This window comes from Zophobas morio, unplaced genomic scaffold (assembly GCF_036711695.1).
Source record: "Zophobas morio isolate AGI-343-1 ecotype UQ-CSIRO unplaced genomic scaffold, CSIRO_AGI_Zmor_V1 ptg000046l, whole genome shotgun sequence".
Lineage (NCBI taxonomy): Eukaryota > Metazoa > Arthropoda > Insecta > Coleoptera > Tenebrionidae > Zophobas > Zophobas morio.
The window spans coordinates 7,022,013-7,047,602 of NW_026972151.1; the positions used below are offsets into that span (position 1 = coordinate 7,022,013).

General features: G+C 34.4%; 2 protein-coding genes across 2 annotated transcripts in view; both read right to left on the minus strand.

Moving 5' to 3' along the window:
* LOC135142416 (uncharacterized) overlaps window positions 1-16,998 on the minus strand; it is a 104,147-nt gene extending 87,149 nt beyond the window's left edge. Inside the window, exon 1 of the mRNA XM_064074127.1 lies at window positions 16,770-16,998. The gene's annotated coding sequence lies outside the window, so the exon portion shown is untranslated. The remainder of the gene's footprint in view (window positions 1-16,769) is intronic.
* A 13-nt stretch (window positions 16,999-17,011) lies between these two features.
* LOC135142188 (uncharacterized) lies at window positions 17,012-23,262 on the minus strand. Its single transcript, XM_064073859.1, has 3 exons — window positions 23,218-23,262; window positions 19,358-21,991; window positions 17,012-17,086 (listed from the first exon to the last, which is right to left on the minus strand). Exons 1-3 carry the CDS (start codon window positions 23,230-23,232, stop codon window positions 17,012-17,014), a joined length of 2,724 nt encoding a protein of 907 aa, XP_063929929.1. The 5' UTR covers window positions 23,233-23,262.
* Between the last annotated feature and the right edge of the window lie 2,328 nt (window positions 23,263-25,590).

Below are 25,590 nucleotides of genomic sequence, written 5' to 3' on the forward strand. Positions count from 1 at the left end.
TAATTCAAGTATTCGTCACTTCACTTCAGCAGTTTTAGTGACAAAATCCAACCAACAAGTAACGAAAGGCTTTTTTCATCGCTCGTATGGTGCACGTAACGGTCGTTTTTGAAAAAAGTTTGGCAACCACTAGTTTAGCCGCTACTCACCGTTCCTGCGAACAAAGCGACCTCTAGTGACGTCATCAAGGTGACTTACTTCTGATCCGCTTAACAGAACTCTGTAAGGTTAGATGTAAAAGGAAGCGGAAGCGTACGAAGATAATGCAACTTCATTGTCGACTTATCACCGACATTTGCTTCTTTGTCGCGACGAGCCGCCACTGCCATTTTTATTCTCCATGTTTACAGACAATTTGCGTTATGAGGTCGCTTTGTTAACAGAAACCCAATTTATTATATAATAATACACATAAATATTTATTACTTTCAATTAAGTTTGCTCGAAAAGCAGACGAAATTTATTTTTCGTTTGCATTTCCTGGCGGCGATGATTTGTTTGTTCCGTGTAAATGAACTCGTTGCTGCGGTTTTTCGAATTTAGAGCGGTTTCCATTGATAAAAATGCGCCGATTCCGGATCGTGAAATTTAAATTTAACGCGAGTGGTGGAGTTAAATTTGGAGTGACATTCTAATTATGCCGCTTAGCGGTGCATCGGTGTTAATGTCGCTCAAATGGAGGAAAGACTTTAATTTCTGGATTTGCGTCGCTGTAATCCTTATGGATAAGGATGATAAGGGGCGGCTTTAGTTTCAATTGGGTTAGTTTCGCGAAATGTGGTGTCGCTTCGTTGATAGACGTTTATCCCAGGAAGATTCAATTTGAAGCACGCTGAAATTGACCCATTTAGGCATATTGTAACGAATAAGCGTGAACTTTATGTAGTTTATCTGAAATGGTTGAACATAATCGCGCTGACATTTAGGTACACGTACGAGCTTAAATTGTTTGAAGTTCTAGGTCAAATCAGTTTAAAAGCTTTGGAGAAGTTATCTGCGGAAAAAGTCGTGCTTAACGACATTAAATAAAAGCCACAATGAAATAAGGGAGTAAAGGGAGTCATTAATAACGAGTACAAGCAAAAAACTAAACTAAACAAGGTGAAGTAAATTGCTTTAAAAGTTCTCAAACACGTTTTCTGGATACAAGATTGAAGAACACGAGACTCGACGCACACCATTTTAGAAAAAAAAATGGTCTAAAGTTATTCATCAGATAAAGTTTCCCTCTCACCAGTTACTTACTTTGATAAATTATAAAAGTTTTTTTATGATAACATTTTTTGGCAAACTTTCGACGTGGCGTAATTAAAATTTTGGTAGAGGTGTATACACAAACTCACTTAAAAAATCTGCTGAATTTCGGCGCAAAGTTCGTTATACACTTTTTTTATTCGATGTTTATAGGGTCACATTAATGCTTTAATAGACTCTCTTAAAGCATTCCTTTATAAACACTCAATATCTTTCTTCCCAGATTTTTTTGAGGATTTTTAGGCAACATTTCCAGAAGTTCAATTTTTCCATTCCTTGGAAATTTTTACTTTTTTCGACCACCTTCGAAAATTACTTATAGATTTTATTTGTAGATTTCAGGATTTTTAAAAATCGCCTCTTTCAACCGGAATATTTGGTTAATCTTGCTCCGGATCCATTAACACGAGACCATTTCAGGATAATCGTGTGATGAATTTTAACACGATTTTCAAATTGCTGTTCTTAAGAGTGCCCAGTAGCAGACCGAAAAATGAGCTAAATAGAGTTTCGTTTTACGGGCGTAATTTCAACTTTGAAAAAAAGATCGACATTTCAATTGATAGATTATGTCTAAGTCTCTGCGGATGACACAATATTTTTTAAAATAAGTGATTGTTTAGTGTTTAATTAATCGTTCATTCTTCGAAGGAAATTGCATTTTTAGACTAGGAGAGAGCATTTTTCGCTTAAACTTTTATATCAGTGCAAAGACAACATTGAGCTCTATGGGGAAGACCCGGTCGTTTTTGTTTAAAATTTATATTTATCAAAATATTTGCGTTTTAAAAAAATACTGAATAATGAAAATAAAGTGAAGCTAGGCAACCCTATTTACAAAGATCCGTTTCAATAAATAGCTGAATTTTAGACAGCAGGGAGCCTTGCCGACCGACCCTTCAGGTGTCAATTCAGGTACTTCAGGTCATAAAACTCTGTACTCTTAGCTGACCAACATTGTTGAAACTCTTTTACAAGTCGACTTCTTTCATTGCTGACATAATTTGATTTAAAATTATGCAAATTTTTATAATTTTATACATTCTACTAAAATATTTTCTTTCAAAAAATTATTCAAATATTTTTTATTAATCTGTCATTTTATATATTAATCAATACACAAAACTGACAAGATTTAGATTCTCATCATTTCACTAACCACTTAGTTACCTGAAGGATCATATTTATTTAAATTTAATTTTTTGATACTCTTTTCCGCACCACCTATGAGGTAGAGTATTATAGGCACGTTTTTTACGTGGTATCTCCAGTAAACCTATTCCAATATTACTATTTATTCCTGTGTGTGTTTATACTAGAAGGGCAAAAGATTTATATGAACTACACATGACGCGAATGCAAATAAAAAATTTTAATTGTACAATTTTTTCTTTACAATTTGTCTAATGGGTTGACTTGTTTAATAACGAGAATCTACTCTCTCCGGAAGTAAGGCATATAAATAAAATTTTCTAGGGCTCTATCATATTATTTTCCCAAAATTTATCATCTCGTTGAATTAAGCATTATTTAAATTGAACATTTTATATATTTCTACGACAGCGTTTTTGTTTATTAAGCCGTCTGGCGATGCCGCTAAAAATGTACAAACCGCATTGTTTTATTGTCAATTTGGTGTTATTGCAAAATGCTCCAGTTGCCCTTGCTTCATTTTCTATGCAAAGATTTTGGGAGAGTACATGCTGAACTAGATTTGCAGGGATGTAAAATGTTTTTCACAGTACAGTAGGATTAGCCGTGTTACTTGTTCTCTCATTTTGCAAATTTTACCAAAATAACGTTCGATTAGTCTAAAGGATTTTTCTGCGCACCATTCTGGATTATTGCGTTCGCCAATTGTGTTTTGTTCGATTAAAAAGACATGAACGTTTGAAAGTTTTTTGAGAAATACTTTTTGCGCTGTGACATATCAGGTATTTCAACTGCCTCGTTAGATACATCGTCGCCCGGGAACTTGTATGATCCACAGACCGGAGCGCGCTCAGGCCAACGTCGACTCTATAAGCCTCCAGAAATTCTGCGGGAAATAGTCATTATGTAGATGCTTTTGTTTACACACATCTCACATGTTTCACTCGATTTTGACACGCAACTATTTTTTTGTTTAACTAAGAATTAATACTTTCATTGCGTTTGATACTAACGTCCTAAATTAGCAATACTAGTGGAGCAGTAATTATGCAATAGAGTTTTTTAGGAAAGTACAGTTATTTTTATGTTTTAGCAGCAATGTGTTCTACTTTCTATTAATTTTTACATATGTTTAGTCACAATTTTGGTAGTTATTTTTTACTTTTATTTTTAGCAATAATAAATAGTCCAAACATGAAAAAATAAAAAAAAATTAAAATTGGAAAATCTAAAATTTAGAAATCGAGAAATTGAACAATCGTATAATTGTAAAATCGAAACATCGAAAAACTGGAAAATCGAAAAATTAAAGAAAAAATGGAAAATCAGAAATTTAATGAATTCCGAAAATTGAAAAACTGAAATATGCATAGAAGAACTGAAAACTCGACAAATCGAAAAATCTAGAATTTTAAAAATTGAAAAATTAAAATATCGAAAAGTTGAAAAATTGCGAAATCGTATCATTGAAACATCGGACAATTGAGAAATCGAAAAATAAAAAAATGGAGAAATAGAAAATTTGAAGAATGGAAAAATTGAAAATGTCAAAAATTAAAATCCTGAAAAATTGAAACATCAAAAGTTGAAAAATCGAAAAACCGAAAAGCCGAAAAATCTCCAATGTATTTATAAACCACAAGTTCAGGATTATGCTACTAAAAAATTGATAACGTCATCTCAAAATTTTGCCGAATAAATTCTACTAAAAATGTGCAAAATATGATGAGTTTTTAGTTGTAATTTATCATTGCATTCATATTTTTTAGATTTGCTTATATACCTAGGTGGCTTAAAAAAATTAATGAATGAGTCAATTTATTCTATTGATTAAATCAGGAACGACTCACTCCATTTTCCCAGAAATTTTGGGAATACTGTTATTTTTAGTCTAATCCACATTGATTTACGTGTCCTTGCAAAATGTTGATGATTTCATCACAAAATTGTGTACCTAAAGTAAAAGTCGAAAATGCTGGATATGTTTCATTGTATTTTAGGTGCGAGGGAAGTTCTGTCGAAACAACTTTCCACCAATTTTTTTTGCTGTTATATTTGAACATAAACAGTTTATTTTATATATTTTTAAAGCATTATAAAGAAAATAAAAAATTGTGCTAGACTGAACTTTATGACAAAGATTAGTATGAATTTTGAAGAGTCTCGACATTTACTTCCAACACTTCAGTCTACTTAAATAACAGACAAACTAACTTTTATTTTGTTTTACTCGTGTTCTCCAAAAGCCTTTAAATAAAACCCTTTGTTTCATTCTAAAAGAATCCCGTTTTTTTCGTTCATTAAAGGAAACAATAAAATGAAGGTTGTCGACTAATTGTCACAGTTCGTTTGAACTGGTGTTTTTTATTTATTTTGTGTCTTGTGTTCTCAAAAAAGCACTTTAAACTTTGATTCAATCTTCTGAATAAAACAATAAAACTAAGGGATTAATTACAATTGTCATAGCCCTTTTAAGTTCCTGTTTTTCAGGTTAGAAAAAAGCAACCCACGTTATATACACATTTGCTTCCATCAACACATTTCGGTCTATGTTTAGGTAGCAGACAAATTAATTATGTTTTGTTTTGTTTACATTCTGAAAAAACACTGTAAATAAAACCGTTTGTTCCAATCTCCTAAAAAAAAATAATTTTTTCATGCATTAATTTAAAACAATAAAATGAAATTGGGAGACTAATTAAATTTGTCATCATCGTTTTGAACTCGTTTTTTAATAATAAAAAAAAATAAAACCCACATTCACACCCAGACACAAGAAATTGCTTTTTTCTTAGTAAGATTCGTTTCCATTTTGAACAATATTTCAGTGTGTTATTTTTTGTTTTTGTACTGTAATAAAACCCGAAAAAAGACTTTTGTCATACATTAAATAAAAAGAAAATGAAATTCAGAAGTTAATTAAATTTGTTATGCTCTTTTTGATCTCTTGCTTTCTATAGCAAAAAAATCAACCCATAAGTGTTTTCAATAACAACAGGATTAGTTGAACCCTGAAAAAATCTCGACATTTGCTTCCACCCGCAACGTTTCGATCTATTTTGGGTCACACCGATTTTTTGTCTGTTTTATTTACGCTCTCTGAAACACCTCAAATAAACCCTTTGTTCCAATCTTCTAACAGTATCTTGTTTTTGAATGAACTAATTAAATGGGGGTCGGGAACTAATTAGATTTGCCATATTCCCTTTGAACCCCTTGTTTATGTAAAAAAATGCAACCCACGTTACAAAGCCAAGAAATAAATAAGGAATTCAGCCATGATTTATGGCAGCTTAAGGAATTACCGACCTCCTGCAGTACAAATCCTTTTGAAGTTATTATCCTTCGCTCGTCATTCCTAGAAATAGCACACAATACATGTTTTCGTTGTTAAAATCGGAAATCTCCATCGTAATCACATTGAATCTCATTATCCGGGAACCACACAAAGAACTGCGTCGGCCGAAAATACCACAGTATTCACAAAATTCTGGATAAAACCAACCAAAGTAAACCCAAAAATGGTTTCTTCTGAATCCACAGGAAGGTGCGACTTCACGCGACGACCCTCCTTGTAACCCCTCCTTAATCGCGCTTCTGCATACCCCGCATATTTCCTGACCCAATTTCCGCAAGGCCCCATCAATAACGCCCATCGATCACTTTTTACCGACCGAGATTACCACTTACCATTATTACCACTTCGCACTTATTAGATGATTTATTGCCGACAAAACGGAACACTTGGTATTAAAAAGATTACGCTGATTCTCACTCGAACAAATCAATACGTTTCAGACTGTCGCTTCAAAGGAAAAATACCAAGGATACTTTATTTCAATATGGACGTAGACAAGGATTGCGTCCTCGTAACATTTTTCTTTTGTTGGAGAAAACGGCTATAATCTCCAGGACAGTCATAAATTCATAACAGAGACTCTCGAGGAAGGGAACTTCTTTATCTAAATTCGTGCCTGCAATGCTCATCAATCCGACAGTAATGGGATAACAATGATAATAAAGAGAAAAAGGAAATTTGGACGCTGTTTATCGTCTGAAAAATTTGTCTTTCGAGAGAAGGTCGCTGGTGTTTGTTTACTGAAGAAATGTGAGATAATTTGTTTTTAGGACAGGTTTTAGAAAATGAAACGGGCACTGTAGAAGTGAGTCGTAGAGGAAATGGCGATTTAATGTGACTCAGTAAAAGATGACTTGAATTTTAATTTAATAGCTTTCCTATAAAAACTGGAAGTACAGTTAACTGTAATTATTGCAACAACTATAAATGTATATTATGTTTTTATAGCCACGTGTAAGTAGCACTCTAACTTAATGCGTTCTTTACGTCGAAGTTGAATGCGAATTTGGAAGTATTTACTGAATTTTAATCACTGTATTTATTCGTCACGCTATAGTCGGTGCTTTATTTTTGAGGAAAAAAAGCAATCAAACTATTAGTGATAAACATGTCATACTTATGGTTGAAATATCGCTAAATCTTCGTCAAGTTGATAATCTTTTGATCTGTGTCACGTAATCCAAATTCGTTGAAAGAATGACGAAAATCAAAATTTTGCTCTTCAAGGTTTTCGTACCATAAATGATAAGTTTATTACGTTAAATAAAACGTCACAATCCGATAATAAAATTTAAACAGCGATATGACGTACAAACGTTCGTTCACATGACGTATCACGAAATCTTGGTTTTGTAATACACTTGTTCCTAATGTTTAAGTAATCGCCAAATATTACACGATTAGAGTAAACCTTTTAATTTTTTAAACTCAATTTATATTTTCGCGCAATAATAAACTGGTCTAAAAATTTAACTCGGATTATTACAGATATACCTACCGGGTGTCTGGAAAATTTTAATTCGGGAGACTCTTGGAGACCCATGGTGTATTATTTTGGGAACCCATGGAGAATTTTTTTTTGTAAATTATTTAAAACAATTTTGGGGGAGTTTGGTGTTCGATTTTTGGAAAATTCTGACCTAACCTGGTTTTGTCATTTGCCAAAATCGGTCTTATTTTCGCTAGTACTTCTCTAGTGTTTAGTTGGTTATGCTTTAATGGCTTTTTCCCTTGTTGGTTTGTTTTTGTTTATAATTTATAAATGCCCTATTATTTTTTTTGTCAGGTTAGAGCCACAGAAATCACACCAGGTCAGATCAGTCCTTGGTCCGTTGCTTTGGATCGTCTTCTACGACGATCTACTAAGGCTCAAGATCCCTGGAGAGACCCAGGTAGGTTTTGCGGATGATCTGGTACTGATAATTACGGCACAAACCCAGAATACGCTGGAATACATAACCAAAAAAGCTCTCGATATGGTGGTCAGATGGATGGAGATAAGGACGATGGAACTGGCGTTCGAGAAGACTAAAGCACTTATACAGTGAAACCTCTCCACAGCGGACACCTATGGGGAATCTCAATTGTCCTCTGTCAAGAGATTTGAAGACACGAAGTAAACAAAGCACTACATTTTAACATGTACATACCAACTGGGAAAAACCCATATTTACTCGTATTTTGAGCAGTGTGAGTTTGAAGAGAGTTATGACTTGGTACCGAGAATCTGTTGGCCTAATCTTTAAATTCTGGTGTACGGTCTAATCTCGGGACCACTTTACCTGTTACCTGTCCGTTGCGAAGAGGTAATTTTACAAAAAAAAAAAAAAAAAAATCGCCAATTTTACTGTCCGTGTCCGTTGCTTGGAGGATTCTTTACATTTACCTTGGCACAGTGAAAATAGTCCGCTATGGTATCCGTTACAAGACGTTTCACTGTATTATATTTGGGCGCAATTTTGGACGGACAAAGGGACGTTTGGAGCCCACGTTAGATATGCGACGGATAAGGCGGAGAAGTCTATTGCCGCCCCGGGTAAATTAATACCAAATGTTGGAGGGCCAACGGGTAGAACTAGAAAGATCCTGCTAAATGGGGTGACAAATTCAATTATCCTGTACGAAGCACCCATATGGTATAAAGCATGTGAGGTAGCCAAGCATAGGGAAAGGCTTCTAGGTACCCAGAGGAAGTCACTGCTAAGGATCATGCGCTTATCTACCGCGGCACTTCAGGTTATAGCCTCGGAGCTCCCATAGACCTTTTAGCACAGGAAAGGAGACTCCGGTACCAAAGGTCTAAGAAAGGAAAGATTACAACCATCATAAGGCAACAAAAAAGAAAATGGATGCTAAATGGGATGTAAATACAAAAAACTGAATTTCCAATTAACGCAGTTTTTGAGGGGCCACGCGAGCTTTGGGAGCTACACTAAAAGAATTAGAATGCAATTTCCAAATGTATCATTAAAAAAGTCAAGATCAACGAGGAAGAAGAATGGGTAAGACAAAATAGGGAAAATGGAAACACCCAAATCCTGACCGACGTCTTTTCTGCCGTCCTAATGGGAAGAGAAGATAACTGGCGAGAATTTGACGACCCTCCTAAAGTAAACGCGGTTCCGGGGCGTTAGGGTAACAGCTGGTCGGGAAAGGGGTTTTTAGCCAGTAGAACACCTGGCACTACCAGGGACGGTCGAACCCAAGTCCCTGGTGCCCATGAGGGTTTCCCCTTTCCCAGAAAAAAAAAGGTCAGGTGAAAGAGGATTAAGCCAGGTCAAAAAAACAAACAACAGGCAATACTACTCGGAGATTTCAACGCAAAAGCAACGGAGTGAGGATTACTTAAATTAGACGAGAGAGGCAAATGCTAATAGAGTGGCTATATTATCTAGACTTTATAGTGCACAATCAAGGCACAGCTGCATTCGAAAGAAACGAAAAAATATCACATATTATAGACGTAAGATGTCATTTGGAATTTCGGGAGGGATAAGTACTGGAGGAAGAAACACTAAATTTCCATAAATATATAGTATTCCGAGCCCACAAGAACATAAAAAAAGGGACAACTATAGAGCAAGAAAGTCTGAATGAAACAGAGAAGAGTTCAAAAAAGTACTCCACCGCAAGGCTGTGGAAATAGCTCAGACGTATAGAGAATCGTGTGCTAGAGCAAATAAATTTAGGATGGCCCATAATTCATTTTAGTGGAACTCGAAATCGAAGAGAAAAGGAATCAATGTTTAGTATCGACAAGGAAGTTACTAAGAGCAAGGAAAAAACAAGGAAATACCCAAGAAGATGACAATGTAGAGAGAACAGCCTATATACAAAAAAGGATCTCAAGATAAGATAAGATAATTTATTGGTGCTAAAAACAGATTAGTTTACACAGGCCATTAAATGCTTAGGCTACTTACTTACATATTTAAACTATCGAAATCCTTACATTTAGGTATTCATCAAAGCTGTAAAAACATTTAGTTGTAAAGAAACTCTTAAAATTATTCTTAAAAATACTTAGCGGTTGATTTCGGAAGTTAGTACGTAAAATGTTGTAAAATTTGACAGCAAAGTGTCTTATACCCGTAAAAAGCTAAGGAAGACTATTGGAAGCAACTCTGCAATGTACATAGATCAGGATATTTGGGGAGAAGGGTATAAAATAGTAATGAAACACATACGCATTGCCCCAAAATCGACATGCCTATCATCGGACGTAATTAGAACGATAATAAGAGAGATATATGGAAAAAAAACAGCAAAAAGCAGTCGGAAGTGGAGGAATTTACAAAAGAGGAATGAGCGACGGCTAGCCAAAAAATGAAAAGCAAGAAAGCGACAGGACCAGACGGCATTATTCCTGAAGCCCTAAAAATAGCGGTCCAAGAAATACCAAAGATAGTTTTGCAAGTGATAAATGACTATTTCCAGAAGAATGAAAAACTACAATGGTGATATTGATTACAAAAAATACAAATCCGACAAAACTTGGCAAATTATGCCTTTGTCAATTTGTCTCTGAAAGACGGACAGCGAATACGCTCTTTGTAGAAATAGAGAAAGGGTAGGGATTCTCTAATCAATATCGATTTAGGGCGGAATGTTCTACTATTGATAGTAAGGAAAGTCTTGCAAATTGCGCAAAGACTGCAAAACCAAACGACTAGACGAAAGAAGAGAAGAAGTGGTGCGTACTAATCATTTTTGACGTTAAAAATACATACATGTAATTCGGTATCTTGGGAGCTAATAATGAAAGAACTGAAACACAGGAAAATATCACCGTATCTAAAAAGCATAATATCTAGCTACTTCGGAAATAGGATGACAAGAGTAGGCAAGGTAGAAAGAAGGGTAAGCGCGGGTGTACCCCAAGGTTCGATGGTTGGACCACTCCTATGGAACTTGCTCTACGATAGTATTTTAGAAACATGATTTTGCCTTTGTTGCAACACCCGCCAGTCAAGTACTACTTGAATAGATATTTGATAAAATCTGAAAAATAGTCAGCGATTGCGAACCACTCCAGTTAGCCGAAGAAAAAACGGCAATTGTGAAGCCTAGTAAATATATCAAATACCTTGGAGTATAGATAGATAGAAGGAAATCTTTCGGGGTGGACATAACAATGGCAACAGCGAAGGCTGAGGAAGCAATACCTGCACTAGGAAGAAATGTTGGGGAGCTAATACAGGCGGTCGGAAAGTACAGCTAAACGCCGTATCAAATTCTATTATTTTGTACGCAGCCCCTGTCTGGTAGGGAGTCTGTAAATATGGCAAGTGCCGGAATATCCTGGAAAAACACAAAGGAAAGCACTACTAGGAATAGCGTGTGGATATGGAACGAGATCAACACCTGCCTTGCCGGTGCTGACAGAGAAACCGCCTTTAGATCTCCTGGCAAGTGCGAGGAACCTGTATATCAAGTCCTATGTTATGAAAGTTACAGAAACGATCAAGCAGGAGGCTAAGGAAGAAAACAATAGCGGCAGGGCAAAGTATATCGGAACTTAATCCCGGGCGTGAACTCCTGGTATAATTATTGCCAGAACAAGGCAATCGACTATTATGTTACACAATTTGATAAGGGTTTTGAAATCTTCAAGATATACACCAAAAGGATAAAAAAAAGTTGAAAACGGCATATGTCCTTTCTGCATGAAAATTCACACCCCGGAACACGCATTTTTCAGCTGCCTCAGATTTAAAGAAGAAAATAATTGGACAGAAACTATATGTAGTCACCCTGATTACGACTACATTAGAAAATGCTAGCGAATGGGACATTATACATGGTTTTATCCGCAAAGTGATGAAATGTAAAATGGAAGAGAAAAGAAGATGCGAGAAGCAGAATGCAAAAGAGAGAAGTGAATACAAAATGGAAAAGGAGGTTGTATGCTGGAAGTTAAACTATAAAACTAGCAGTTCCGACGTCACCCTACAGTTTCCAGAGGAGGGGTTTTAGGGGAAAAATCCCCCACTTCGACGCAAATAAGAACCAATTGTACGATAGGTAAATTCAGGTCATGTCAACTATCATCAGATAAGAATATGCTTTGATCAAGTCAGGTGAAGTCTAGCCAGAGTACCATTTAGGTCAGGTCAGGTTAAACTAAACTGAATCAGTTAAAGTTCAGTCGGTTCTGCTTTCATCGGGCCAAGGGTGGGATTTTGTTTCTACCGATACGATAAGAAGAGATAGACGACAAGAACGAAAATATAAATTTCAGATACGAAACAAAAAGGTGACCACATTTTATCGGTACCGATATTTTATCGTTATAGAAACAAAATCCTACCCCTGGTCAGATCAAAGTTACCAAAGCTTTCCATCTTTAGTTTCTCAAAAGTTATAGGCTGCGAATAGGGTAAAAATAGACTTAAAGCAGTTTAAATCGGTCGTTTTTCTAAAAAAAAAAACCTTCAAATCCAATCTGTACAAACTCAGCTGATCAAATTAGAACTAAAAGGCACTAAGCTGTAACGAAAGTATGCAAAAATATTCCTGTTTTAGTTATTAGTTAGTATGATATTAAGTGGAGTTTACATCCGAGGCGTAGCCGAGGTTTGCTAGAAGGTACGAGTCTTATACACCCAAATTATCACGCATTAAACAAAATATCTTGTTATTGTATTTGACTGCTCAGCTGGTTAAAGGGTAGTTGAAATTTACCTACGAGGAGGAGCCGAGGGTGTTTAGCAACCCTCGACTGTTCTTGAGTCGCAATTTTCGGTTACTATTGGAACAGCTCATATAGCACAAACGACATTTAATATTTCGGGTCGATTATTGTGAGGAATAAGTCAAAGACAAGAGTTGTATGGTTTTTTAAATAATATACGCTAAATATATTCTGCTTAGCTTCTTCTTAGGTATTGCAATTACAATGTTGTAAGGTCAGTTCAGCATTTATAGATATTGGCAGTAACTCACCACCAGGGACTCGGTTCTTTAGTTAACAGTTTGTCCAGTACTAAAATTTAATGATTTGGGAAGTATTTTGTAGCGAGGGAGTGCTTACTCTTTCAATTGCTTCTACAAAAATGAACAGTGTAGAAGACATTGGTGTTTTAAATTAATAAAATTTTTTGACTATTTAAAATTCTTAATTTCAGAGATGTCTGCTCGAAAAAGAATCAATGCTTACCTTTTTAACACAGACACCGAATCAAGAATACCACGGAACTAACGGAAATACACCGAAAGTATTTACTCATCTGAGAAAAACCACTTCTTTACCAAACTGTCGTATTGTTTCCAATTTACGGAACAGGATATCGATGTTCATGGTTCCTTAATTTACCTCAAGATTCCTGATTGAGTAAAACACATAACAAAAGCTCACTTACCACAATAAACGATTTATTGGCTCCAACTTTATAAAATACGTAAGAACTAATACGTCTGAAGATCGTTTCTCTTAAATTATGTCAACAGAAAGTGCACTCGGAACGTGATGGGGATCCATAAAATCGGAAGCGTGTGAAAGGAAGTGGCATCGTATTTCAGACTTCCAATTGGAAACAATTCACTGGTCACTGCTTAAGGAGGACCTTGGCGACATTGTTGCCAGACTATGGGGCTAATATAACACTCTAAAAAGACGTGGGGGTGGAAATCGGTCTTTGTGTCCGAAGGACATATCGAGGGATCTCTCAAGAACAAAAACGATATTGCCACTAAAATCCTTGCCCGTGAGCTCGAAACTGCCAGCAGATTAGTACAAATCAACTCCACCGTCACGGGAACATCCCGAGGGAACAACACAAATGAAATTAAAACTGAAGGTAAAGCCAACGTTGATTCGAAATGTACAATCGATCGACATAAATTCTGAAAGGAAAGTCAAAGGGTGGTGGAAAACAACACAAAAACATATATTTGTTTTTGCACACTGGTTTTTGATTTAGAACTCCTTACGCAGCAGGATGTCTTAAAAATTAATGTATGAGTCCATTCATTTTATCGACTTTCCCTGGAAAGGTTCATCCAATTTTCTCGTAATTTCGGCAGAACATTAACGTCTAAATTAGGTTATATATTACGTCATTTATTTTTTTAACTTAGAATACCGATTTTTTAAAGAATTTTCGGTCATTACCCGAAATAGACTTGGTTTTAATGTATTTAAATTCATACTATTGATCGCCGCGTTTCAACAGTCAAGTTCTACAAGATAAAGAACTCTTCCTTGAAACTCGACACACACATGTAACATTTTTTACAATTTACAACTTCACCTTTATCGTATTTTCCATTGGGTCGACACTAGTAGGGTTCGAAGGGTTCAGGTCGGTATGTTTATCAATAGCGGATATGCACGTTGTTGTCAGGAAAAAGGCTTTTGAATATTTACACGTAGCCTGACACCATTTGATTACAGAAACATTAATTTATAACGTTCGTTTTTCTTGATAATCGGCTTCCAGAAGTGGTGAAAATACAGAGAAAATAATATGAATTTAGATAGCGACAGTATATGTCGAAGAATCAGCGAATCCCGCTATTGCCACTGTAAAGTTCAAGGTTCGAACAGCCTAAGGATGGTTTGGAAAGCGGTGCTACGATAAAGGAGTGAAACATTTCGCAGATAACACTTTGTTAGCATATTTCCAACAGAAACCAAAAGCTCAGAAACGATCGTTACTTTGGAGCCAATATTCAATGTCGAGACGATGTTATCAAAGAATAAAAATGTTGGATTAGCAAGTATAATACCTTGTTGCATGTTTAAAAAGGCAGGCTAAAGCACTAAGGAGAATATTGAAAGCTTTCTAATAAAAACGGACACAATTTTTAATGGTGAAGGAAGGTTTAATCCCATAATGCAGCAAGTAAATAATTTAATAACAAAAAAATTCATTGTGTGAATATTTGGAATAGGGGTCGCTGGAGAGGAATTGAATCGGGTATTGGTCGATAACGTCGCGGAGAATGACAATATTTAATAACCTGTGGAAAATTTGAGGGAAAGAATTTAGTGAAATTGTCCGGAAGGATATTGGTCTGCATTCTTCGCAAACTGACCATTGGAGATTTTTCACTGCATATATGCTCTCGGTCCAGTAGTTTTGCGGATCATCTGCCTAATAAAAATTCGGACAGACGGCAGATACACAGACAGACAGACAGACAGACAGACAGACAGACAGACGGACGAAAAGGGGAGACCTATTTCTTCGTACTCTAGGGATCATGAAAAGTCGAGAAAACGTAAAAGTAGAAACCAAAGGACCTATCTTCAAAACAAAGAAGTTACCGGAGTTGTATCAAATAAAAAAAGACACCCTGTATAGTGTTATATTAAATTAACAAAACATCAAGGTGAATGACTCAAAATAATTACAGATACCGTCTACATAAATTTATTATTAGCAAACATAAGGTAAAAACATGATAAGTTTTCAGAAAAAATAGTGGCAATTGCTTAACGTTTTTTTTTTCCGTAAACAACTAGACAAGTATTTGCTCTTATGGCGAAATATTAAAAAAATTTCGTCAGTCTAAATTTGTGAAATTTGCTACACACAACAAGGAAAGCAACAGCTCGCAATATAGGACCCTTAACAAACCCTTCTCTTTTAGTTACTTTTGTGATTATTGAAAATATTTAAACTCTTAATATGAGTCAGTATTTAGAAAAAAAAAATAGAAAAACATTTATGGACACAGGATTTTTTTGTACATATTACTTCTATATTTAACAAATAGACAAATTACACGTTTACGTTCAAAAATAAGTTTTTAACTTTCTAGTTCAAGCAAGACTATTTTTAAGGTACGTTTAAAAGAAGAAACAATCGGTAAAACAATGGAAGAGCAGATCTAAATATGGAAACAGGGTTACTGATTTTCTACCATCAAAAAAAAATTAATACAATTTCAAAAGTTTGGGATTTGTTAGTTACGTATTTTTTTTACTTGTTACCCTTTGTTTTCTCTTAATCAATTTTGACATTGTATTACACTATCTATTATAAATTCCGCTTAATAAAGAAACAAAAGTGAAGGGAAAAACAGTTACAAAGAAATAATAAAACGAGGACATACTTACTAAGTGACTAAATCTGATAACCAGAATTGGTTGACCGATAAACAATAAGTATCGACTCGAAAACGCCAAAAAGCCGCATCTTATTTTAATCTCGCCCTGGCCTCACTTTCTCACTCCGACCTAATTTAAACCCCCTTCAAACCAGCACCATCCCGACCTAATTTTAAGCCGAAACTCAAATATATTTAAACTCGCTTCACCTCAAAACACACCTTCTCTTTCCCGGAACCACACAGTCACTGTCGCAACGCCAAACCTCCACAAGACTGCGCCCCAAAACTTCTCCAATGATGCATCTCAGCCCATCCTCTGGATGCATTTATCCCATAAAAAACAGTAATTTTCCACTCACTTAAGCGTAAAACAATAGCTTTGTTCTGTATTTATTTGAGACAACCTCTACAACGACCTTTGTACGTTTGAAAACCGGTCAACCCGTTTCGTAACGGCTCATTCCGTCATCATGTCTCATCCCGGCTTGTCCGAGTGCATCAAACTTGTGAGAAAAGAAAAGTTGGTCTTCAGACTTGACTGAACACACCAGAAACCGGAAGATTAAAAAAATTAGGTGGTCAGCGGTCTAACTGTAACTGCCGTGCTGTGGATGTGTTTGTAGTGATAACGTTATCAGGGTGAATGCCACCCTTCGGGGGCGCAAACATGCAAATGTAAGGTTGGGCTTAATGGACTATTGATCTTAATGGGGGCAAATGTCTGGGTATTTTACAAGGATGACGAGTGGCATTCAGCAATTTTATGTAATTACCCAATTACGTAAATTATGAGAGAAAATAAAATTAGCGAATTAAATGTCAAAAAAACTAACCTACAAAAAAGAATTGATTTTTTAAGAACGACAACCGTGGGTCGCGGTGACAATTAAAACAATTGAAAATTATAATTGCACTTAAGTTAACTTAAGTTCTAATTCACACTCACCTGTTTGAACTAAAATTTAAGAACTTTTGGAACACTGGAGCACTCACTAACACACAACAGAAGACGCCATTTTGGGAACTGTCTGTTATAATTCATAGCACGTTTCTTGTTACTAACTTTATTAACCGTGGTTTGCAAACGGTTGTTTGAATTTTAATAATCTTATCGATTGTTTGCAATTTTTTCGTAATCACTGATTCACCTAATCGGGGACATAGCATATACTGAACGTGCAAATCTCATTAAACTGATAAAAATATTAAAATGTGGACAAGATAGGTGGAATGAGATAAGTCGCCATCGTCACGTCGCGCGCACTGAAATACTAACAACTACAAGTGAAACAAGGACAACATGTGAAGATGTAACCCAAAATCGGCTAAACACGGATTCTGCGGCACTTTTATTTGATTTGTTTTAAAATTGAGCTTTCTTATAGATTAGTAGTGTCAATAATTAAATTCACGTCACATGTTATCAATTTATACACTTCTAATTATTTCTTTACTTGTTATTATTAAATGCTGCCCCAATACGTAAATTTGTAATGTTGGTTGCATACACATATTGTTGTTTAATTTACAACCACCTTGACAGTGTGGTTAATTATTATTATTATAAGTATTGATTTTCGCGGGGGTTAAAGGTCTTGTCGCTCTGTCTAGATGATTGGTTGGAAATGAAGGTGAAAAAAGAAAAGTCGTTCTCTTGGGATCAATAGAAAATTTACGGCGATACGGGAAATATCGTCCGCAATTTAGAAGTTGTAACTTGTGGTGTTCCACAGGGATCCGTCCTGTAACGCTGCTATTCATTTATTTATGGACGACTGAGGACGGATAAACTTTAATCCGCAGTTGATTTTATTTACTGTGTGAATTAGGCAGAAAAAATGTTGTAGATACAAGAGCTTTAGCCGAAAATACCGCGATTTTTTTAACATTTTTTCGACAGAAACAAGCATCAAGCTGTTCTATGATCAATGTTGTTGTGTAAAAACACGCTACCATATACCATAAAGTCTACTTCACGACCTTCCCTTGTAGACTTTTCAACTTGTTATACAGCATGACGGAGCAATAGCTCATACAGCTCAAACAAGTTTGAACTTCCTAACTGCTTCAAACACTATCTCTACCCATCTACATCACTTGATTTAACGCCTTTAGATTATTTCTTGTTCTCGACTTTCAAAAACACTGTTTTTACAACAATCGGTAAAAGTAAAAGCCAGAAACAAGATCGCTATTAAAGAAAAATATGTTAGAATGAACAGAAAATACATTTATAAGAAAGTAAATTTATCAGAATTTAGACAATTCGTTTATCAAATACTTTTACGTCTAGTATTTACAATCATATGTATAATTGGTTGCATACACATATTTATTTGAATTGTGTAAAAGGTTTAAATTTTTGTTTTTATTTTTTAAAGTTCAGTTTAATTTTGATGATGAATTGCCCTTTGTATTCTCGAATGGATACGTTTTGAGTTTTATATTTTTTAAGATTAATTTGCATTTAAATTATTGATTAAGCAGTTAAGTATGTTGTTTTTTTTTTGAGTTATGTTACATTTTTGCTTTATATATTTTTTAATTTTTTATTCTTTCCAAAAATTTGGTTTTAGAGTTGCAACGTTTTCTTGAATTTATCGTAATGATTTAATAGTCACACCATTGATGTTTCTGATTGAGGCGATCAGAACTAAGGAGAGGGCAGTGTTACGAAATAAACCGTCCCGGTACGACGCCCATGAGTTTTCTAGTATGTGCGGCGATGATATGTGACGGAAGTTGTCATGGGTATTCCAGAAAGACCTCGACTGTGGAACTTCTTCGGAATGTTGAGAAAGGCAGTCAAGTTGGGCCGGAATTATTTTTGTACATAATCACCGTGCAGTTAGTCGAGTAGATTTGACTTCGTAAGAAATAAATTGTTGAGTTTTACCCACACCAATTTTAATTACCGATCGAAGTAACAATATTTTCATACTTAAACTACACTACAATTGTTATACCAAATTATTTTCATGTACGCTAAATCTCTATTAACAAGTATATAATATTTTCATTATATGTCGGGCACAACGACCACGACAAGAGTTTCATATCTGATCAACTAACAAAAGTTAAATTTAAATATCTCCCAAGCCCAACAACACAGTTAGTTTTAATTCTGAACATTAACACTTATGATTATGACACTTTAACTACAGCTATATTTATTAGGAAGTAGGTTAATCTTTTACCAAAAAGTACCCTTCTTGAAGAATAACGAACTCCTAAAACATATGTCTGCTTGTTAATATGCATAAATTTATGGTGACATTAGAATAAATATACAATTACAACGTTAGACTAACATTCTACTATGATACTATGAAAAATTTGAGCGAAGAATTATTTGCCAGATGTATCTGACAAGAATTCAAAAATTCTTTTAAACTCACTTGATCCATCTTTCAACAAAAATAAAATATTTTTGAAATGTTCTTCGTGACACAGGAAAGTATTCTTCAAAAAACGCGCAGCAAAATATTCACTAAAGGAACTATGAAGAAACACAGGATTATTTTCTTTTGTAACTCTCGTTATAATGCCTATCGGATCGTTGTATCTTTTAATTTCTTCTAAAAATTCATCATACTCTGTACTTCTTTGGAAATAAAATTTCAGAGCGACTCTTTCATAATTTTTAATCTTATTTGCAATTACTTTTTTGAGCGCTTTAGCATCAAACTCATTATTGCTGTTGTAGCTTCGTTTATGAGTATAGTGGTATCGAATATTTGCTCTAATGAAGTGTTCGTAGAGATTGTACAGAGAAAAGTCGTCTTCATTTGAAAAAGTAGATTCAAATATAGATTTATCTTTTAAAAATAAGTCTGTCAGAATAAAAATCAGTAAAGGAATTCCTAAGATATCTTTGCAACGATATTGATTAATGGTTTTCATTACGGTCTTAGTGATGTCCGAACCGTCGTCCACGGCTTGCAGACGCTTTCTAATATATTCTTCTTGTTTGGCTTCTCCAAACGGTTGTATGGTTTTCGATAATACTTTAAACTTATCTTCTAACTTCTTCTTCAGATGATTTCTTGATGTAATCCAGTGCTTGGACCCTTCTTTAGACAATCCGTCAATAAGTTCCAGCACATTTTCCAAGTGATCGTTGGATATCTCATCCAATCCATCCCAAATAAATCTGATATCAATAAAACCAAAGTCTCTTACCAAAGACAAAAACTTTAATTCAAATTCATGGTCACCGCTTCCCAGTCTGTGCTCGACTCTCTCAAAAATGTAATCTTTAAAAGCTTTTACGTCACTTTTGTTGTTATTGAAGTATTCGTTATGATTTCTAACATATATCATTATGGTCCAGGAGGTGCTAGAGCTTTTATTATTCTTTAAATTCATCATCAGTTCAGTTTTTCCCATTCCAGGATGTGCGCTTATAATATTAATCAGATTATCTGTCTCACAGTTTAATATATCTGATTCCTCACTGGTGGACGTATTGTCCTGAAATGATTTTAAAACTGTGACATCTCCCCTGCTACGAACCCACTCCAATTGTTGATCGTTGGTAAATCTCAACTGATGACCCTGAGACTTATCCTTTTTCTTACATAGTTTCTCAAATTCGTGTTCCAGTAATTCATCTTTGCATTTGTAAAGCGTACCATCTGGAGGAGCATCAGTTTCGTTGCCGACTTCAGTTAAAGACAAACCTCGAAATAATTCACTTTCTTTCCAGCAGGTTATCACCACTAGGGCATCCTTTTGCTCGTGTTTTAAAAAGTCAGGTTTAATTATAGTTCTTGTCAACAGTCTAGGTATATAAGGCTCCGAAATCTTTTCTTCTTCTTTACAAATAACTAGAGAGTCGTTTGCCATATCAATCAATTCATTCACGGTGACAATTTCCAACATTTCATCGCAACTTTCGACGAACGTTTTTATCGGAACGTTATTTTTGCCTTGTATGGAACAATAAAAATTGTTGAGGATCTTTTCAAAATCTTCGTAGTGTGTTAGATCTTTCAGTTTTGTAAACTGCTGCGATCGCTCTTCTAATAAAATAATTTTTTTGTTTAAATTCAGCGTCTTGATAATTTTTCGACTTACATTGTTCGCTTCAACTATTAAAGGACACTCATTTAACAGCCATAAGAGTTTAGTGTACTGTTCATTGTTAAGTTCGTTAATCCTTGCCTCTGCTTGAGTTTGGGCGACAATATAAAGATATTTCTTCAAATTGTCTTCTAATTTCTTCTTTATTTCGTCGTTTTGAAATTTCTTTTCCAGCCTGGATTTGGCGTCACGCCAAAGATTCTTCACTTTTTCTTCTTGCTTCTTTCCAAAAATTACTAAAACAAGTTCTGACAAGGCTTCTTTCAACATCTCTGTTCTTACTGTATTTCCAACATTGCCAAAGTGCAAAGGTTTCACGTATGGCCCAAGTAAATTGAGAGCTAAGGCTGCCTTAATTATATGTATGTCCAGTAAAAATTTCTCTTCTTCGCACTCACACCAGCATTTTATAAAATGGTTGTATGCATTAATACCTTCTTGTTTCATGTATTCACGTTCAAACATGTTGTAACGCAGTTCTTCTGTGCCCATCTGTCCCGTATATAAAAAGAACTGGTTAAAGAATCTTTTATACTCTGTTAAACACTTGTTTTCGATGTCTTTCGTATCAACAACTATAAACTGATAACAGCAACCTCGATTTCCGGTATTCAGTAGTCTTTCTGGCTCGCATTTTTGTATCACCAGTTCGACTTTCTTCTCGCCGGATCCAATGCTAACTTCTCTTTGTGAATCGTCAAAATTTCTGTTAGTGTAGAGTATAAGACTGAAGTTATTGAGGTTGTTGCTTTGACGAGTAGCGTCTTGAAATTTTTGAAAATATGTCAACAGACTGAACTTTCCCTTTTGAAGATCGTTGATCGTCAGTTCTCCACTTTCATTGGCATGCTTCATCTGTATGGCGTATTTTTTCGTGTTGGTTTTTTCAGATTCACGAAGAGTACCATCTCTTTTTTCAATTTCACAGACAATATCATCAAAAGGACGATACTTTCCATCATTTGATGATATTTTGAAGTCTACGACATCATCATCTGTTGCCAGTTTTATGGTTAAGTTGGTAATGTTTAGCTGCTCATATTCTAAACCCCAATTTGTAGTGCCTTGCAGCTTTGTGAAGACCTACGAAGTAGATAGAAAAAATTAAGTTAAGTTTGGGAATTGTTTCAAATATTTTTGTCTCAGTTTGTGTCAACAAAGAATTATTTATTGGAAAATACGTCTTTTGTTATGTGTTTGTTTTTTGAAACTGATTACATAGTAACAATAAGATTCATGTTACATTGTATATTATGACAATGAATACTTTTCGATATAGATATTGCGGACAAAATCACTCCAAACAATATTGAATAGATAAATATTTATAAGTAAACAGTAAACAGTAGGTATTTTTTTATTCTGGGATTATAATAAGTTCTATAAGAATTAAATTTTACAAATTCAGATTAACAAATTTATCCACCCCCAAAATGTTGATGACGTCACCTTAATGTGGCCTTAGTTTTATTGTTTAAAGCCGAGCAGAGGAGTGAAAAGGTATATTTGAATAGAATAAGTTCAATGATTAATTTTAGTGTTGATTAAATTTTGCCATCAGATAAAATGTATAACTTCAATATGTATTGAATTGTTAAGTAAACACTCATACTGATTTTAGAAATGTGATAACAGAGGTTGGAGGTATATTATGTTTTATCATAAACTTTTTAAGTTTTAAGTTTAAACAACAAATGCCCAAAGAGTAATATTACTCGTAAGAATTAAATGTGACACTGATTTCAATTTCGTTGAAAAAAAAACTAGTATCAATTTTATGATGGTCCTAAGTTTTCTTGTTTTTTTTATTTACCATACCTCTGTCAATCCCTGTCAATGAGTAATCATTCTGGTATGAATTTTTTTGGTTAGGTTTATTTCCTCTTTAAAAACACTTTTGATTCAGCATTTTCCTTAGATTCTGGCAACCGTTTTCGGCTATTTAATTAGCCATCTTCAGTTTTTTTACAAATTAGTAACAATTGTCGAGGAATTTCTTGAATACCAGTTACAATTTAGTAATTACAGTGTGATTTATAAATGCATTTTAATTTACCTAAAGGTGGCTAGTTAAGTATCCGAAACGATCGTCGAAAAATAAACAAAATTCTGGTTAAAGGGTGTTTTCAAAAACAAAATAAACTAACTATAAATAGATTTCACTTGTCAATGTACAGATAATTCTGCTATATGTGAGAGGAAGAGTCACTTCCAGTACTACATACATAGAGATTAAAACTGATATTCAACAATTTTTTGATTTAGAGCCAAATTATTTGCTTATGAATAAAACTATAGTTATAACTTACTTTCTCTTGTTCCATGATTAAACACAAACTAAAGTAGTAGGTAGATTGCTAAGATGGATTGTATAGAAACATTAAATTTTTATCGACCTAAGTTTAATTGAATGATAAGATATAGGTAAATTATAACAATATTATTTGTCATCCTGATACCAATAGAGCTTTAAAGCTTAATTTGAATGTAAAATCTGCCTTTTTGTCAATTACTGCAACAAAAAATTGGTTGCAAGATTTTCGCTTTCTTGAAATTCTTATGAACTTGTGTCATTTTTTAAATAAGAAATTACGTTGCTAGATTTTTATACACTGTAAAGTTTTATGGAAGTTTTACGGTTGTAAACAAAATATCAGAAAACTTTATATATTATTACAACAGTTATAATCTCCCTAATGTATTGTTAACACAAAGTCGTTTGATCCACTATTTTCGTATTTTTTGAATTAAGCTTCTCTCTCTTTAGCTTGAGTACCACAATGTATAATCTCTCAAATACTACAAGGCTATATGGCCCCAGTAAACTTAATAATGTGATGTTATAACTCCTATTGTGTGTGGTTACCGGCTTACCTAAGCCTAGCGTCATAAATCAAGAATTTGTGTCAATCTTTTGCTACCTCAATATCTACTGCTGGCTTATCCGCTTAAATATTTATATTAAACCAAATACAATTTGTCTGTTCATGTTTCAAAAAATACTCAATGTTCTAAACCCTACTTATTGTGTAAAATATTCTTTGCCCTTAGCGCTACTTATAAGTATAAGGTGTCCTCGTCAACATAAACAGACTATTCGAGAATCTTGCAATGACTGTTATAGCCTAGAACTAGGATTTTTCATAGATAATAGATATTTTAAAGGTCGATGATGAGTATAAATAGTAAAATAATAATTAATTGCTTATACCACTGCTAAACATTCTTTTTAAATAGTTCTGTAAATCTTTTCAGCTCCTTTCAGACATCTGCTTGTTTACCACACAGGATGTCCGATGTCGTATTTTTGGGAAAGGATTGCTCCTAAAGATACATTTGAGGCATCTGTTACAAGAATAAATGGGCGTTTAAAGTCAGGATATTTTATACTGGTGGCGTAATTAACGCTAGTTTCAACTGCTGAAAGCTTAACTCGTGATCTTATCTCCAGCAAAAATATCATAAGCATGCTCATCCCTCCTAAAAAATTGATGATGTCACCCCAAAAATTTGCTGAATAAATCCCATCTAATATGTAAAATATGATTGTACTTGTGATTTATCATGTCATTAATATTTTATGGATTTGCGTATACTGCGTGATTCAAAAAAAATTATCATTGTAGTTCAGGAACGATGAGGGAAGTTCTGTCGAAACAACTTTCGACGAATTTTTTTATGAAAACTTTAGTTCTAGTAAATGAATTTCGTTAAAATAGATTTCCGGCTAATTTAGACCAAATTATAAAAATTGGTCTAAAGGGTTTAGACAGTACTTCCCTCGCTGCCGGAAACGTGACGATTGCATGCCTATTATGTTTTTTTTTTGCAGTAGATTTCAAACCATGCGGTTTTGAAGTTCCTGAGTAAACCAATAAAATAAATTTACACATTCTTTTTTTTTGAGTCACCCGGAATATGCAAATTCAAAAAATATGAATGGAATGATAAATTACAAGTACCGACTCATCATATTTTGCATATTCTAGATAGGATTTATTCGGCAAACTTTTGAGGTGACGTCATCAGTTTTTTGGAGAAGATAACCAAATATATTTTGACTAAAAATTTATTATGCTCTTTATAACCCTAAAACATCTGCAAGATTTCAAAACATTCGGTTCTGTAGTTCCTTATTAAATCAATAAAATAAATTCACGCAATCATTAATTTTTTTGAGTCACCCTGTATATGCAAATAAAAAAAAATGGAATTGAATGATAAATCACAAGAACAGACTCACCATATTTTGTACATTTTAGATAGGATTTATTCAGCAAAATTTTGTGGTAACGTCATAAATTTTTTAGGGGGGACAACCAAATACATTTTAATCAAAAATTTACCATGCTTATGATAATTTTAAAACATCTTCAATATTTCAAAGCATTCGGTTTTGTAGTTCCTCAGTAAATCAGTAAAATAAATTTACGCATTCATTAATTTTTTGAGTCACCCTGTATATGCAAATCCAAAAAATATGAATGGAGTGATATATCACAAGTACAGACTCATCATATATTGTACATTTTAGATAGGATTTATTCGGCAAACTTTTGAGCTGACGTCATCAAGTTTTTGGAGGGGATAACCAAATATATAGTGAAGCAAGAGGTATAAGGTTATATGGCCATCATAAAATTAGTTGACCGCAAATAAATACCCCCTTTGTGTGGTTCGCA

What these genes read in the sequence shown, in the direction of transcription:
- LOC135142188 (XM_064073859.1), bottom strand. An exon ending in CGATAGGCATTATAACGAGA is followed by an intron (nt 17,087 to 19,357) that starts GTTACAAAAGAA and finishes TTAGTATTTCAG; the next exon opens with TGCGCGCGACGTGACGATGG.